The sequence below is a fragment of the Lontra canadensis genome, unplaced genomic scaffold (genome assembly GCF_010015895.1).
Source record: "Lontra canadensis isolate GAN:19392208 unplaced genomic scaffold, GSC_riverotter_1.0 scaffold2, whole genome shotgun sequence".
Lineage (NCBI taxonomy): Eukaryota > Metazoa > Chordata > Mammalia > Carnivora > Mustelidae > Lontra > Lontra canadensis.
Window position 1 is genome coordinate 10509669 of NW_022630996.1, and position 15222 is coordinate 10524890.

Sequence of the window (15222 nt, forward strand, 5' to 3'; positions counted from 1 at the left end):
ACGAGGCAGGAAAAATCTCCATCCTCAGAGGGAGAGCAAAGGTACAGACTCAGTCTCAACTTCTTCATCCAGAAGGCCTAGTACTGCTAGATGACGAAGATATCAGGAAGGTCCAAATTCTGCCCTTTGCTACAAGGGAAGCAGGATAAAGTATAAACCTATGGGGGAAGGAAGCATCTTCCATTAAAAATGGAGCAGTGCTCCTTGGTTCAATGCAGATTCTGACTCAGCAGTCTGGAGCGGGGCCTGAGCTTCGGCGCTAACAAGCTCCTGAGGGGGGCCGGCTGATGAGGCCGGACCCCAGTTTGAGTAGTGAAGTCACAGAGCAGCTGTAAGAAGCTGGCAGACCACTGGGATAGACACGTTTTCATTGGTCAGTACGGTGGATACAAACCAGAGCATCTGGGTGAACCAGGGCCCGTACTCTGATGTGAAAATCAGCGGAGCTGAGTAGCAGCGCATCTGCTTTCCAGTCTGTCAGACTTTCCCCCACTGCCCTCTCCCCACTTCTGTCTTAAATCTGGCTCTGTTCACTTACTTCACCTGCCTAACTCCTCTAGCCTCCTTTAGTCTTTAGCCTAACTCCTTTAGATTAAGCTTATCAACTACTTCTACCTAAATATGTCGAATTCTAGAGCACTGCTAAAATGTACATCAAGTTTGTTCCCCCATTTTGATCCTGAGGGAGACCTAGCTTACAGGTCTTCCTCATAGGACTCACAGTGAAGGACTGTTTGGACAGCCAGAGGACAAAAGAAAATTGTAAAGAACTACAAAAAGAAAAATGGGAGCATAATGAAGAAAAATCTCCAGGTCACTAGAAGCCGACAATGCCTTTCTTACTCTGAAAACGTGAATCAAGGGTGCTACTGAAATTAAGAAATGAGTCGCACTATAAAGAGCCTAGTTTTTCAAACACAAAATGAGTAAGATGAGAAATAATCGTATGTGAACACAGGCAAAACAGGAGCTCTCAGGACAGTTTCAACTTGGCACTAATTTGACTTTCTACCACCTTACATTTGGCTCCAGTGCTGGAGTCACGTGGTTCTTAAACCCAGCGCTTTCACCTACAGTTCTACACTCTCAGCTAAGTCTCACAACAGCCCACCGCACACACTAGACACAGACAAGTTCCATGCCACCCCCAAGCTGATGTAGCTCGTTAAGGGACAGAGATGAGAATCAGAGGTCTTCTGACCCAAATCCACTACTGTCTTCACCAAAAAGAAACAACTTGAAACAGCTGGACACTGGACACTTTCTACACTACCGGGTCAAAATCCATCTCGAAAATCTAATTTCCCTCATTTTTCAAGGGAGCAACACGTAAGATCTATACATCTATAGGTTCTTGGGGTTTGTGCTCCATGGACTTTATCTATAAATGAAAGACAAGCCAAACTCACTTCAACTCAAGTCTTACTGTTATACTTCCAGATCTGTGATATATTCAAGCATTTCTTAAATCTCTCCTACTAAGTGCTATTAAATACAGCCTTCTGTATACCTGGTAACACAGTTCGGCGAGTTGAGGAGATTCTCTCACTGCCACTGGGCCTGTTCTCCCTTCAGTTCCCTTCTCCAAGATGTTTAAAATGGCGTGAAGGCACGTCCGAGGGCAACCCAACACTCCTACGAGAAACCAAAAAGAAATTCAGCTTTTCAAATTTCTGCATTAAAAACCTAAAAATCCTTTTATAAATATTAAACTCCATAAATATATGCTCCACTGTAAACACACTTTCAAATACTGACATAGAAAATTAATAAATTCTCCAAGGCTTAATTTGTTGACTTAGATCTAAGTTCTAAAGACTTATCTACCATATGACCTCTCACTGCCAGAGAATTATCCCACAGGCCCAGAATTCAACGAATGACCACTTAGCTACATAAAGATGAAAAGAAATCAATGTCTACTTGTCCTCTGGCTATACCTGGATCCTGCAGGTTTGTAGTACTGACAGGTTTCTTCAGTTCAAAGCCCAGGAGGTAGAGAGCAAGGTTGGGGGGGTTGCGTTCCAGAGAGGTGATGAGAAGATTCAAGATGTGGATTCTTGTTTCAAGACGGATTCCAGCTAATTTCTTTTCAAGTTCTGATCCTTAATGTGGAAATTCATGACACAAAATTACAAAACAATAAAAAGGCCAAGATAAGTTTAAATACATAAAGCTTGTATTCCAAACCTGCATATTCTCTTTAAGTTCACTTCATCAGCCATTAGAATGCAGATTTGTTTAAAGCCTTACATGTTTGTGCTAGCAAATTCTCAAACTTCTCTTTTATCACCAACAGACAGTTAACAGTTTTCTTTATATTACTTATACAGAGTAAAAAAATAATACATGTTAGTAGAAGACATACCCTCTTCTAGACGTACAAATTCTTCTGTGTCTTCACTATCCAAACACTCCACAAATCCAGCCATCAGCTTCTGACTTACACTCTGGGGTCATATAAAGATTTTTTAAAAGACAAATTATAAACTTCTTAAATATCAGAGAAACTATGATACACATTCTATGTATTATAAACATTTGTCTATAAAGAAAAAAGGCAAATCTCTAAAGTATTTAGGTTTCAATTTCACTTTTAATAGGAAACGCAGTTCCTTAAATTGCCATAAGTTAGCTCTCTATAGAAACAAAGAAACAAATATTTTTTATTGGTTTCAAAACTCGCTTCCCTAATTTTCTTCCCCAAAATAGCAAACCAGTTTAAAAAAATAACATTAAATAGCCATCTGATGACCACCTCATTGTATACCCAATGCTATGCAATCTTAACTAAAATATAAAATAAAATTCTCAACTTCTCTCTTTAGAATTTGTTTCTGGGCTGGGCTGAGAGATTAGACATTACCCAATCTCCTCGAGGACTCTAGCAGGATATTAAAATTGGTAATAATAATTCATACTCAAATGTATATGACTGAGATAAGAACACTCACTTTCCACATCTCCTCTCATATAGTTTTTGTGGGGTTTGTTACAATTGATTAATGGAACTTTACTTCAGTATGTGGGTGATACACTGATTATTAGCCCAACAAAGGAGGACTCTGATGACAATACAATCCTCCCTATCATACAGTTTTCAAGAACCTTATCCAAAAGCTAGATCAGACAGTGGTTCTCAACCTGGGTGGCACTGCCACTCCAGACAGCACTTTGAAATATGTGGGTGCATTCTGAGTTGTCACAACTAGAGTTTATTACTGACAGACAGTGACAGGGGACCAGGGATGCTAAAAGTCTTGCAATATGAGGAAGAGTGATACAAAATGAATATCTGTCCCATCCAAAATGCCAGAAGAGTCTCTGTTTTGTTTTTTAACAATTTTATTTATTTGAGAGAAAAATAGAGAGTGCATGAGCAGGGGAGGGACAGAGGGAGGAGAAAGAGAATCTCCCCACTGAGCACAGCCTGACATGGGGCTTGATCTCAGGACTGTGAAATCATGACCTGAGCCAAAACGAACACTCAGACACCCAACCAACTGAGCCACTCTGTCACCCCAAGAGTCCCTCTTTTAAAACACTGTACATAACAAAATTCGGCTACCAAGGAGTACACAACAAAATTCAATTAGCTAAAGTAGTGCTTTCTAACGTGAAGATACAAGGGGACAAATGCTTATAAGGAGGAGAAAAAAGCAGCAAATTCCCCAAAAGTAGCTATTCAGCATAGAAATGAGTTATCCAGAACAGAAAGAGATTATAAATCAGATTAACCAAATAGCATCTGAAAACTGTCTAAAGTGCAATATCAAATAAAGTGACACAAATGGAAGTCACCAGAAAGCCACAACAGTAGACAACTCAATAGTGAGACACATTCACAACTGCACAGGCTCAGACTACAGTCAGCGTGACCGACAGAGTGAAACAAAGGATGCAAACACAAGCAGAAGCTACACTTAGAAACCTTATCGCCTTAATGTACTCAGAGGAGCAAGAGTTTCACTCTGCCTGCCAGGCACACACCACAGTGTCTGCAGCATCACTGTGGGTGGTACACTCTTAAAACACGAATCACAGCCCAGGTCATGGATAGGTTTTCACCATCATATACACATACACTTACTCTCACAGAATTTTTTCATAAACACGAGTAAGAGTCCTCCACAGACACTGTGACTTCCATATGCACTCAGAATGTACCCAAAGAAATAACAACAACAAAATCAGTTACCTGGTCATGTGTGAAATCTCCAACCAATTTTATCTGAATATTGGAGTTGCAAGAGATACAGCAGAGGATCTTGGCACTTTCAAAAGCCAATTCCGGATTAGTATTGCCATGATACAGGTATCTTTAAAGCAAAAAAACATTTGAGGAACAACGTGACGAAACTTGGCTTTTCACACCTCTCAACAAGGAACATTTAGAACCAGGGCATACAGCACTCCTGGGTAAATGAGACAAAGGTTTCCGTTCTAACTAGATGCAGTCTGTTGTGGGTTGAACTGCATTCCTCCAAAATTCAATCACTGATATCCAAACCCACAGTGACCTTATTTGGAAACAGTGTCTTTACAGACATAGTCAATCAAATTAAGGTGAAGTCATTGCAGACTACAGGCACAGCCCTAGTCCAATGACTACTCATTAAAATTAGGGGAGATTCAAAACAGACGCACACACAGGGAGAACACCAGGTGAAGCTGAAGACAGCAATCAGGGCGATGCGTCTACAAGTCACAGAACAGCAAACACTGCCAAGCAAACCACTGGAAGCTAGGATATATATAGTGAGAAGTTTTCTTCCTAGCTCCTAACCGCCAAACTTCCAGCTTCCCTAAAGGAAACAAACTATATATATATATATATATATATATATATATATATATACACACATATAGATATAGATATAGATATAGATATACAGTATATATAATATTATATTGTTTCCTGGAGTTGAGCATCTCTCGTGGTTTGCCTCCCTCTTAATTTTCATCTTATTTTATTTTTCTTTCCCTTCCCCTACACTTACCTGTTTTGTTTCAGCCCTTCTACTGTTCGGCTATTGTGGACACTGCTATTATAAAGATTGGGGTGCATGTGCCCCTTCTGAGTCACTGTATTTGTATCCTTTGGATAAATACCTACTAGTTCAATTGCTGGGTCATAGGGTAGCTCTATTTTTTAACTTTTTGAGGAACCTCCATACTGTTTTCCAGAGTGGCTGCAACAGTTTGTATTCCCACCAACAGTGTAAGAGGGTTCCCCTCAAGGAGACAAACAATATTAAGATAATGTCATTTGATACTCAGAAATGTTTAGGATGTGGAACCCACTAGAAAGAAAAAAAAGAAACTATAAAGGTCAGAATAATTAAAATAAGAAGGACTAAAGAAAGCAAGAACAAAATGAGCCCCCACCCACCAAGTAATGGATGAGGGAGCTTACCAGATTTGGAAATCAAAGATAGAATGCCCACGTGATTTATTTCATCATTTTTCTACCTACAATTGTAACTTACCTGGCAATATTCACCACATTATCGGCCTTCTTAGTTCTGGGATTGATTCCCTGTAACAGTTGTTCTAAAGGAGAGACGATTAGAGCCAGCTGACTCTCTCTTAGAAGATCCATGAAGAGATTTTCCTTTTGCAGAGTCAGATTGAGAAGTGCAAGGCAATGCTGTACTGCCTTCTCCAAGTGTTTCTTCCCTACAAAAAAACACAAACTTAAGTTAGAAAGTTCTACATGAACCTTAGAAATGCACAGTTCTTAGGAAAACAAGCTAAGGGACAAGTTCTGGACTTAAAAAGCCCTCAAATGTTCACTTGCAGCAGCAACTTCATAAAACTACTCACCCATGCCAATTCACGGTAATTACAGTTAAGAATCCCCGTATGCAGTGGCTTCTTAGTCACTTTCCCTTAGCTCTTCCTTAATTATTTGGAGAAATGGTTCGCAGAATGGGGGGTGATTTAGGCCCAGGGGCACACTTGGCAAGATCGAGAGATACTTTTCGTTGTCACAACTGGTAAAGCACTACAGGCATCTAGTGGTTAGAGGCCTACAGTGCACAGGACAGTCCCCACAACAAAGAATTACATGGTCCAAGATGTCAATGGCACCAAGACTGAGAAACTGATTTAGAGTAATACATACTCACTGCAGAAAATTTGCAAATAAAGAAACTGAGAATTTGAACAGGATCATCTGCAATCCCACCATTCAAATTTAAAATACATGGACTCTGGAGCCAAACTGCCTAGGTTCAAATCAGAGCCACAACTTACTGTGGAAAGATAAGAAACCACTTTGTTGCATCAATTTCCTTATTTGCAAACTGGAAATAACAGTATCTAATAATAATAGGGCTTTTGTACAGATTAAATGTGTTAAATGTGCTTTTAAAAGCACCAAATGAATATTAAGCACTCAATAAATCATGATAATTAGCAGCAGTAATGATATTGAATAAAACTTACTGAACACTATGAACCACCAATTAAGTACCTTTAGAAAAACTATATGGACAAGAAAACAAAAAGTACATTAGATTTATATTTAGGCATGTTACAGATATTAAAGTGAAAGAAACATGATTATAACTACTGATTAAAAAAACCATGCAATGAGACACAGGGATAGTGAGAGTCTCTGTACTGTACTTTCACTTTTAATATGCTTTCATTGCATGACTCACTGGAAACACCTATGGAGAATTCACAGTGAAAAAGAACTTCAGAAATCATCTCTTTCAAACCCTCCACTTACAAAAAAAATGAAAATATGAGAACTGTTTTCATCACATTAAGACATTCAGGCACATACCAGGGAAAGGGGCGTAGGTATCCAGCTGCTTAACACCTTCTTCCAGTAAACTAAGGGCAAGCTCCAACATTGGTGACTCATTCAGAAGATGATACATGAGACTAAATCCTGGTGGCTTGTAGGCTATGATTTCTTCTCCTAAATAGAACACAACACAATCCAAAAGACGAACAGTTAGTATTTTTGTCAGACCTTGATTTATATGAAATGTATGAAACTTATAAATTAAATGGCATCTAAACGGGCAAGGTTCAATTTAGAGACAAGGACACAAACTGTATACAGCTATAATTCCCAAAAGGGCTGTTCTGCTCAGAACAGTTAGTTACCTATAACATGTTAACTGTCCAAGAACCTGTAAGGCAGTGTTGTCTTCCATTGCAAAATTTTACTTTATATTCTCTTGCTCAGAACAATGAAAATAACTAAAATAATGTAACAAAAAAGATTACATTCTAACTTAATTCACAAACTTAGAAATAATTTGTATCTTATAATTTATAAATTACAAATAGCTTTACAAATAGCTGACAGCTTATTTGAAAGTGACAGAATTAAATTACCTTGTAATTCCACAAACTGGTCTACAAAATCTTCCAGTTGAGGCTCATAATCTCTGAGCAATTTATAAAACACCTCCAAAACAACCTCAGCAACTTCCCACTACAGAAAGAAATAAATGTGACAGTAACAATAAAACAGTCCAAGGTGATAACCTTGCTAGGCTTTCCATTCCTCCCACTTTTCTCCAGAACATGAAGAAGCCCCTTCTCTGAAGTGTCAAATACTTCCTATTTTCTCTAAAAATCCCAGCTGTAAAGGTTCTGAGACATCATCTAATCCCCCTTATCTAACAGAGGAAACAAATGAACCTCAGAGCATAAGTAACTTCCCCAAAACCATAAAACTTGGTAGCAAAGGTACTGGAAATCAAGGCCTGGACTTCTATTCCCAGACCAGTATTCTACCTTATGGCCCTAGCCAAAAAAATGAAGAGGACTCAGTCACTGCAGGGCTTGTCCCCTAATGACCCCATTAACATCTTTCTGTTAAAAAATGTTTTTCAAAGCTGTGTAACAAGGAAAAATATTTATGCCAAAGGAAAAATATACACAACAGTATAGACAGTAAAATTAAAACTTTATTTTAAAAAAATCCATTATATAGAATTTATGAAGGCTGAGTTTGCTAAATATAGACAGGGTGTTTTTTTTTTTAATTATTATTTTAAAACCATTTCCACTGCACATAATTTTATCAAGACGGAGTTTGGGATTGGGACTATACAGTGATTTTTTAATTATTATTTTAAAGTTATCCATTTAGCTGTATTTTCCAAAAATTTCAAGATCATTTATTTAAATAAAAAAGGCTTATCACCACATAATAATGGATTTTAGGATTGATAAATACACAAACACTGTCTCTAATAATCTATGTTATTTAGATTGAGATCTAAAGCTATTTTTGTGAGAAGCTAGTGTTCTAAAACGTAGTAACAAAAGTTCAACCTGAAGAAGACTTTCAAGGGCAAAAAATTCATGAAGTTGAGGAACAAAAGTCTGAGGGTTAAGTATGCTGGGCTGGAAACACAATCAATGGTAGCTAGGGAAAGTGGCAGCACTGGAAATGTGCATACGTGTGAATGAAAAACAATAACCTGGAAAGAATGTGGATGACTGAAGCTTTAAACACTTAGGGTCATAATGACCTTTTTAAGAAAAGGCAAATAAGCTACCTAAGACAAGTGCAAAAATGTATCAGAACATCTTGTCGAAGAGATAGCCATTCTTAGCATCCATTATTTGGTCGCCAAGGTAATTTGAGGACTTAAATGTACACCCCTCTCAGTGTTTATTTTTACTATGTGAGAAGGAAAAATTATAAAGCAACTGACAAAAAATGAATTTCAGTTACTTGAGACTAAATATTAGAAACAAACTGTCCAATGAAAGGGGAAAGAATACATGAACCATGCTAAAAACAAGTAAGGCTCATGCAGTCACTAGACTATTTTCAAAGAATCTCTGACAGCATGAAGAAGTGCTCATGATACCATATTTAGTGGCCAAAAAGAGATGCAAACTAAACCAATTATTTCAATTAAAATATATATGTATAGGAACAAGATTAAGTTATCTTCCTTTGGCAACAGGATTATGGATAATATCATTACTTCTTATATTATTCTCTATTTTCCTAATTTTCCCAAATTAGCATAAAAATTTTTATAATCCTAATACAATAACAAATAAACCCAACAGGTTAAAAAACAGAAAATTATACAAATAAAGCAGAAATGTCCCTACAAGATATATCCAAGTGTATTCTGTGAGGCAATAAACAGTATTATAGACTAAGTGAATTACATAAGAACCTGGAAGGGTCTCTTACATAGCTTAGAGGTTATAAGCTTGAATCTGGAATCAGAGTCCTAGGTTCAAATCCTGGTCCTGGACCTTACGCAAGTTCCTTAACCTTGCTAAGACTCCATCTGTAAAATGGGAATATTAATAGTACCTGCCTCAGGGTAATATTGGAATTACATAAGATGATATATATGATAAGTTCAGTTCTGAGTGTGTTGCAACCAGAGCAAATATGTATGTAAACGTCAATGCTCCCTGAGCCTCCATCCAACACAAACATACCTGACAGATCATAATACACCTTCCCACTAAGCCAAGACTTCACAACCCAAAAGCACTACTAAATCTATAGAAATTGGTGTGCAAGTTAGGGTTAACTTATTTTAATTCCTAAACAAAATCATCCCCAAAAAGGACAATGTGTTTCCAACTGACAACAGTATGACATTTTTGGTTCAATTTTGGTCCAGATTTGTTCAGTGAAGGATCTGAATGACTACGAATTCGTATCAACTAAACTACTGATCACTAAAAAGTCAGTGCTTTGGTTTTAATGCAAAGATTTGTTTTTTTTTTTTTAATGCATATAAACTAATCAGATCACGGACGACACAGTATTAAGACTATGAATTTGGGGCCCCTGGGTGGCTCAGTGGGTTAAAGCCTCTGCTTTCGGCTCAGGTCATGATCCCAGGGTCCTGGGATCGAGCCCCGCATCGGGCTCTCTGTTCAGCAAGGAGCCTGCTTTCCTTCCTCTCTCTCTCTGCCTGCCTCTCTGCCTACCTGTGATCTCTGTCAAATAAATTAAAAAAAAAAATTTTTTTTTAAAAAAAGACTATGAATTTTACTGACTGGCAAAAGCTAATATGAATTTATAGCACCTTATACCTTTCATAAAAGAAAAAGGAGCAATAAATGAGTAAGGACAAAAAACATTTTCTCTGAACATTACCTTTTCCGCTGCTCTCCGGTAAGCTCTTGTGCGGAATCGGAGAAACACAGAATCTCTAAGAAACTGCAAATAAGGGTCAAAACCAGGGGGCCGCAGGCCAGCACCCAAATTAGAAGGAAATGAGCTCTCCACCAGGGTACTAATAAGCTGGCAAAAAGCCCGAGTCAACGGGTATTCTTCACATCGGGATTCTATTTCATTTAGTTCAACCTACCAATGAAAAATAAAGACATTTAGTAATATAAAACAATCAGCTATAAAGTACAAGACATTTGCAGACAGTGATTCATTAATATTGAGCTTATCATCATCACAGCAAAAGAAACCTAATGTATATCACCGTTTTTCACTTAGAGGAAAAGACACAAAAGTAGTATATAAATCTAGATCAATCAGATGGAAGAATTTTAAATTCCCACATACTGTTCCCAACTGCAAATTAAAAATAGAAATCTTACATGTTTCTTTATGAGAAAGAGAGGGCAAGTGTAGACAGAGAGAAGACAAAAAACTAAAACAAGTAAATTCTCACTTCAGGTTGACTCAAGTAACCTAATTAAACTGAATTTAAAGCAAACTTTCAGCTTGGATGGCTGCCATGTAACATCCTTCCCCAACTCTGAAATCTGAAGTATTTTGGTTCCTCTCACGAAAAATTTCATCTCCATTTCAACATGGACCAGACAACATTTCAAATGAAAATATATTAAATTTGAAAATGATAGGAACCTAACAGGGTAGGAATAATTTTGTTAATTTTCATCATGTGACTGTATGAATAGAGAACATTTAAACAAAAAGGAAAACTTTACCTCAATACCAATAGCTTGCCTCTGGCTTGGAACCCTCACGGTCTGCAGAATCTTAAAATAGTAAGAAATAGATGTTAGGAACATTCCCCCCACTCCTCAATGAAAAGTAGTGGCTCTGCAAAATAATAGTCCTATTCCTCCCACACCACATGCGTATATATTATGCTGATCAGAAAGCACAATTGAAAAATCTCTGATGGCACTTTCATTAGCAATCGTGTGGGATTCAAGTAGAACCTCTGATTATCTGGGCTTCAGAAAACTGGTAGTTGCTAAGAGCACACAAGAAGTATGACAGAAAATTTCCTCTGAGATATTCTAGGAATCATCTTAAGAGGATTTATGGGACAAAATCTCACCAATGCTCAATACCAGCCCTACAATTAGAACCAGAAAACTAACAATTAAATTTGTTAAGAACAGGTTTGAAAAGGTTTCTTGTGTGGGCAAAAGTTCTGAGTTAAGATGTTCTGACCTGACCTTGCTAGGGACCTAAGCAATAAATGGTATAATTAATTTCACTTAATGTTATGTTACTCACCGCTCTTACAAGCTGAAAATATACTATCAGGTAGGATCCTTTAAAAACAAGTCTTGCTCTAAGGGTATCCAAACTGCCTAAACCTAATCATATTTAATTTTCGGTATAAAGCAGCACCAAGCACTTAGAACACTAACTATGATATATTCACAAATGAAAAAAAATGAAGTATTAATACTAAATCCAAAGTGATTCAGCCTCTCAGCACACACCAGCTCCCTTCATTTTGCTCTTATAAAGTAACATTACATCTTCAGGACACACGTTAGAAAATAACTAGAATATTTTAATCCTTCAAAATGGTGTTAGAATCACAGACTCCTATATGTTTTGTTTTTTAGACAAACACATATTCCACCTAGCTATTTTCACAGAGGTATTTCTGTAAAGCACATCCTTATTCTCCTTTTTAATCTTAGTGTGTGTGTGTGTATGTGTGTGTGTGTGTGTGTGTGTGTATATATATATATATATACATATATATATATAGAATAACTATACCTTCGCAAAACAATTCCAATAGGCCTTATATCTAAAGAAATAAGTGTTAACAGAGATACTTCGTTCTTCTGGTATGGGACAGGAGGACAGGGAAGGAAGCAACAGAAAAGAAAAACATTCCCCACATTTAATGAGTACAAATAATATCTGAAGGCTTTTATCAGCCTGGTCTTAAAGACAGAGTTGAAGAATTCTGTCCATTTATTAATATCTCACAGACTGAAAAACAAAGTCTTAAGAGAAGAACCCATCTCCAGTAACCTGGTGAAGCTGTCAGCTGATCTAAGAGAAAAACCTAAGCCTGTTAATTTCTGATGCTATGCTTGGTACTCAAACCATAACTGTCTAACTGGGAAGCTGCAAATTGGATGTCCCTGCTTCTACCACATTATCAAGCCTCACTTTCCAAACTATCAAATCAGAGAGCTGGTAATACTACCTGAGTGTATTCCAACGACTGCCAGAGGGAAGCAGCAATTTCAGGGGATTTTCCAAAAGCTGCAAGGGTCTTTAGCAGCTCTGCTTTGAGAACAGGGGGAATACTGCATTGCAGGAGCCCCAGAATCACCACAACCGGGGTCCACTGAGGATGTTCACAGAGTGCCAGACGAGCATTTTCACTCTGGGGATCAAACACAAAAGATAAGAGAGACTATCCCATCTTCAAAACCTAAGAAAAATGACCAGGAATCATCTAAATTGCTAGCACTTAGTATGCTGAGTATTCACAGGCTTAATACATACTAAAACAAAGATAAGCCTATGGCTGATGCTTGAGGGATCAAATCAGATTACAGCTCAGTCAGTGTAAAGAAGGGAGGAGAAACAACCTTTTAGAATTACTTTCAGAGCTCTAAGTATGGAAAATAATCCATATGAGGGTCACATAAATCTTACCTAAGCACTTTCAATCTTTTCTTAAACAATGTAGACTGTTTTTTACTATAATATATGAATGAATAACTTTTAGTTTTTTGAGGAAAAAAAATGAAGATATATATGGTAAAATATATCACTTTCCTTTTTGAGTAGGCTCTACACACAGCATAGAGCCCAGTGCAGGGTCTGAACTTACAACCCTGAGATAAAAGTTGGATGCTTAGCTGACTAAGCCACCCAGGCATGCCAATACCATTCCATTTTAATTCAACAAGTAATAACTACTAACTTCATGGGGTTTTTTTGTTTTGTTTTAATATTTTATTTATCTGACAGAGAGAGATGGACCGTGCATAAGTAGAGGGAGCAGCAAAGGGAGAAACAGGCTCCCTGCTGACCAGGAACCCCTATGTGGGGCTCAATCCCAAGACCACGGGATCATGACCTGTGCAGAAGGCAGACGTTTAACCGACTAAGTCACCTAAGCACCCCCTAACTTTATGTTTTAATGTTTAATAACAAGCATTACTAGAAAAGCCAAAAAGTTAGAAGACACTATTCCTGTCCTCAAGACAGAATGTCTCACTAAGCAATTTTGTTCTAGGAAATAACAGAACAAGTAGAAGAGGTTTCTGAGTAGAAAGATTATGTAATGAAGCTTGTGTTTTCTTATAAAGACGAATTTGATAGTGGTGGGTAAGATGGTTTGGTGTAAGGAGAGACTAAAAGAGTAATTCAGTAAATAACTTCTCAGGTTTCTTTCTTTCTTCCTTTCTTTCTTTCTTTCTTTCTTTCTTTCTTTCTTTCTCTTTCTTCCTTAGTAAAAAATGTTTCTTTTTAGCTAAAAATATTCTTGGGGTTCCTGGATGTCTCAGTCGGTTAAGAATCCAATTCTTGATTTCGGCTCAGTTCATGATCTGAGTCAAGAGACTGAGCCCCGCTTTGGGCTCCGCACTTGGCGTGGAGCCTGCTTGAGTCTCTCCCTTTGTCCCTCTCACGTCCCCTGCACATGCTCTATAATAAAAAAATAAATTTTAAAATAAATTTAAAAAATAACAAATAAAAAATATATTCTTTATGTATATATAACACCAACATACACACATCCAAACCTATGCTAGGAACTTTCTAAAAGGATGTGCATCTACAACTGATTCTTATTTGCCCTTCTATTTTCTTCTAGGCATATACTATTATTCCCCCACTAGCTGACAGCAATAAGCTGGGCTACCATTACTATACCCTCTGAAGGTAAAGAAACAGAGCTTAAAAACAGAATTCCATATATGCAGAATTCTATATATGCAAAATTTATCACTCATAAACTTCAAGAATTTCATGAAAATTTGGAAGTTCCTTAAAATGCCCCGTGCTAGAAAAAAATAAAATTACACCCTCACATGCCGTGGATAATAATTACCCAAGTAATGATGGTGGAGGTGAGCTGTAAAAAAGCAATCAATCCATCCTGCTCCTTCTGGGTGATGCCGCGTGACGGGAGGTGACGGTACTGGACACTATCTGCGCTCGGAAGATCCTTCCGGAGGTGCTCATGGTAAAGCATTAAGGAGTGAAAGAAATGTTCCCAGGAAACAGGACTGCCACCTGTTCCCTGAATATTTTCAACTGTAAAGAAAGACAGCACAGAATTTCGTTTCAAAAATGTCTAAGCATCTGCTTGGAAATGGAGGGAGAAAATAAATTTAAAGCAATAAACTTTGTCTTTGTCCTAGTTAAGTAGAGTGTGTTGTCTTGTCCAGATTAAGCAGTGTGTTGAAAAAGGGTTAGAATTCCTCTATAAACTAAAACTCTGGATTAATTTTTCCTCAGCTAAGAATGGGTGGTGCCCATCTAAGTGCAAAGGTAAATTACTTTTGATTTCAGTTATCTACTTTATACCCATAAGAGTTCTCTGTGTTGTGCTATAATTAGGTAAGGCTACTATATACTCTGTTATATACCAAGCACTGGGCAAGGCAAGCAGGCCTTGGCAGAGAAGCCAGAACAATGGCCTTGGAGCTGGGCAGATCTCAGTTCCAATCCTGCTCCTCCTCGTGACCTTGGGTAAGTTACTTCTCTAAACCTGTTTCTTCCCATGTAAAAATGAAAGTAGTAATATCTACCTAACTAAACAGATGCTTAATAACTATTTCTTTCTCTTCTCTTTTGCAGTGTTGCAATTTAACCAGACTCAAGTCTGAAAATTAAATGCGGAAATTGGGAGGATTGACGGAGAAACTGTAAGTATAGAAATTTAGAAAACAAGTACTTACAAACATGAATTGAGAAAATCAAACTCATGTGGCAAGGGAATATATTTTGTTTTGAGTACCAGATGTGTTCTTCAAAGTTTTTATGTATCAATTCTGATT

General features: G+C 37.5%; 1 protein-coding gene across 4 annotated transcripts in view; it reads right to left on the reverse strand.

The window, feature by feature from the left end:
* The window catches only part of NUP205 (nucleoporin 205), an 82556-nt gene that overhangs the window by 41829 nt on the left and 25505 nt on the right, over positions 1–15222 (reverse strand). For all 4 annotated transcript variants that reach the window (XM_032868535.1, XM_032868540.1, XM_032868539.1 and 1 more), the window contains 11 exons: positions 14271–14476; positions 12411–12593; positions 10930–10980; positions 10118–10327; positions 7360–7459; positions 6797–6934; positions 5490–5679; positions 4199–4319; positions 2369–2450; positions 1941–2105; positions 1511–1635 (listed from right to left, as the gene is read on the reverse strand). In XM_032868535.1, coding sequence (XP_032724426.1) covers positions 1511–1635; positions 1941–2105; positions 2369–2450; positions 4199–4319; positions 5490–5679; positions 6797–6934; positions 7360–7459; positions 10118–10327; positions 10930–10980; positions 12411–12593; positions 14271–14476 — 1571 coding nt within the window. The remainder of the gene's footprint in view (positions 1–1510; positions 1636–1940; positions 2106–2368; positions 2451–4198; positions 4320–5489; positions 5680–6796; positions 6935–7359; positions 7460–10117; positions 10328–10929; positions 10981–12410; positions 12594–14270; positions 14477–15222) is intronic.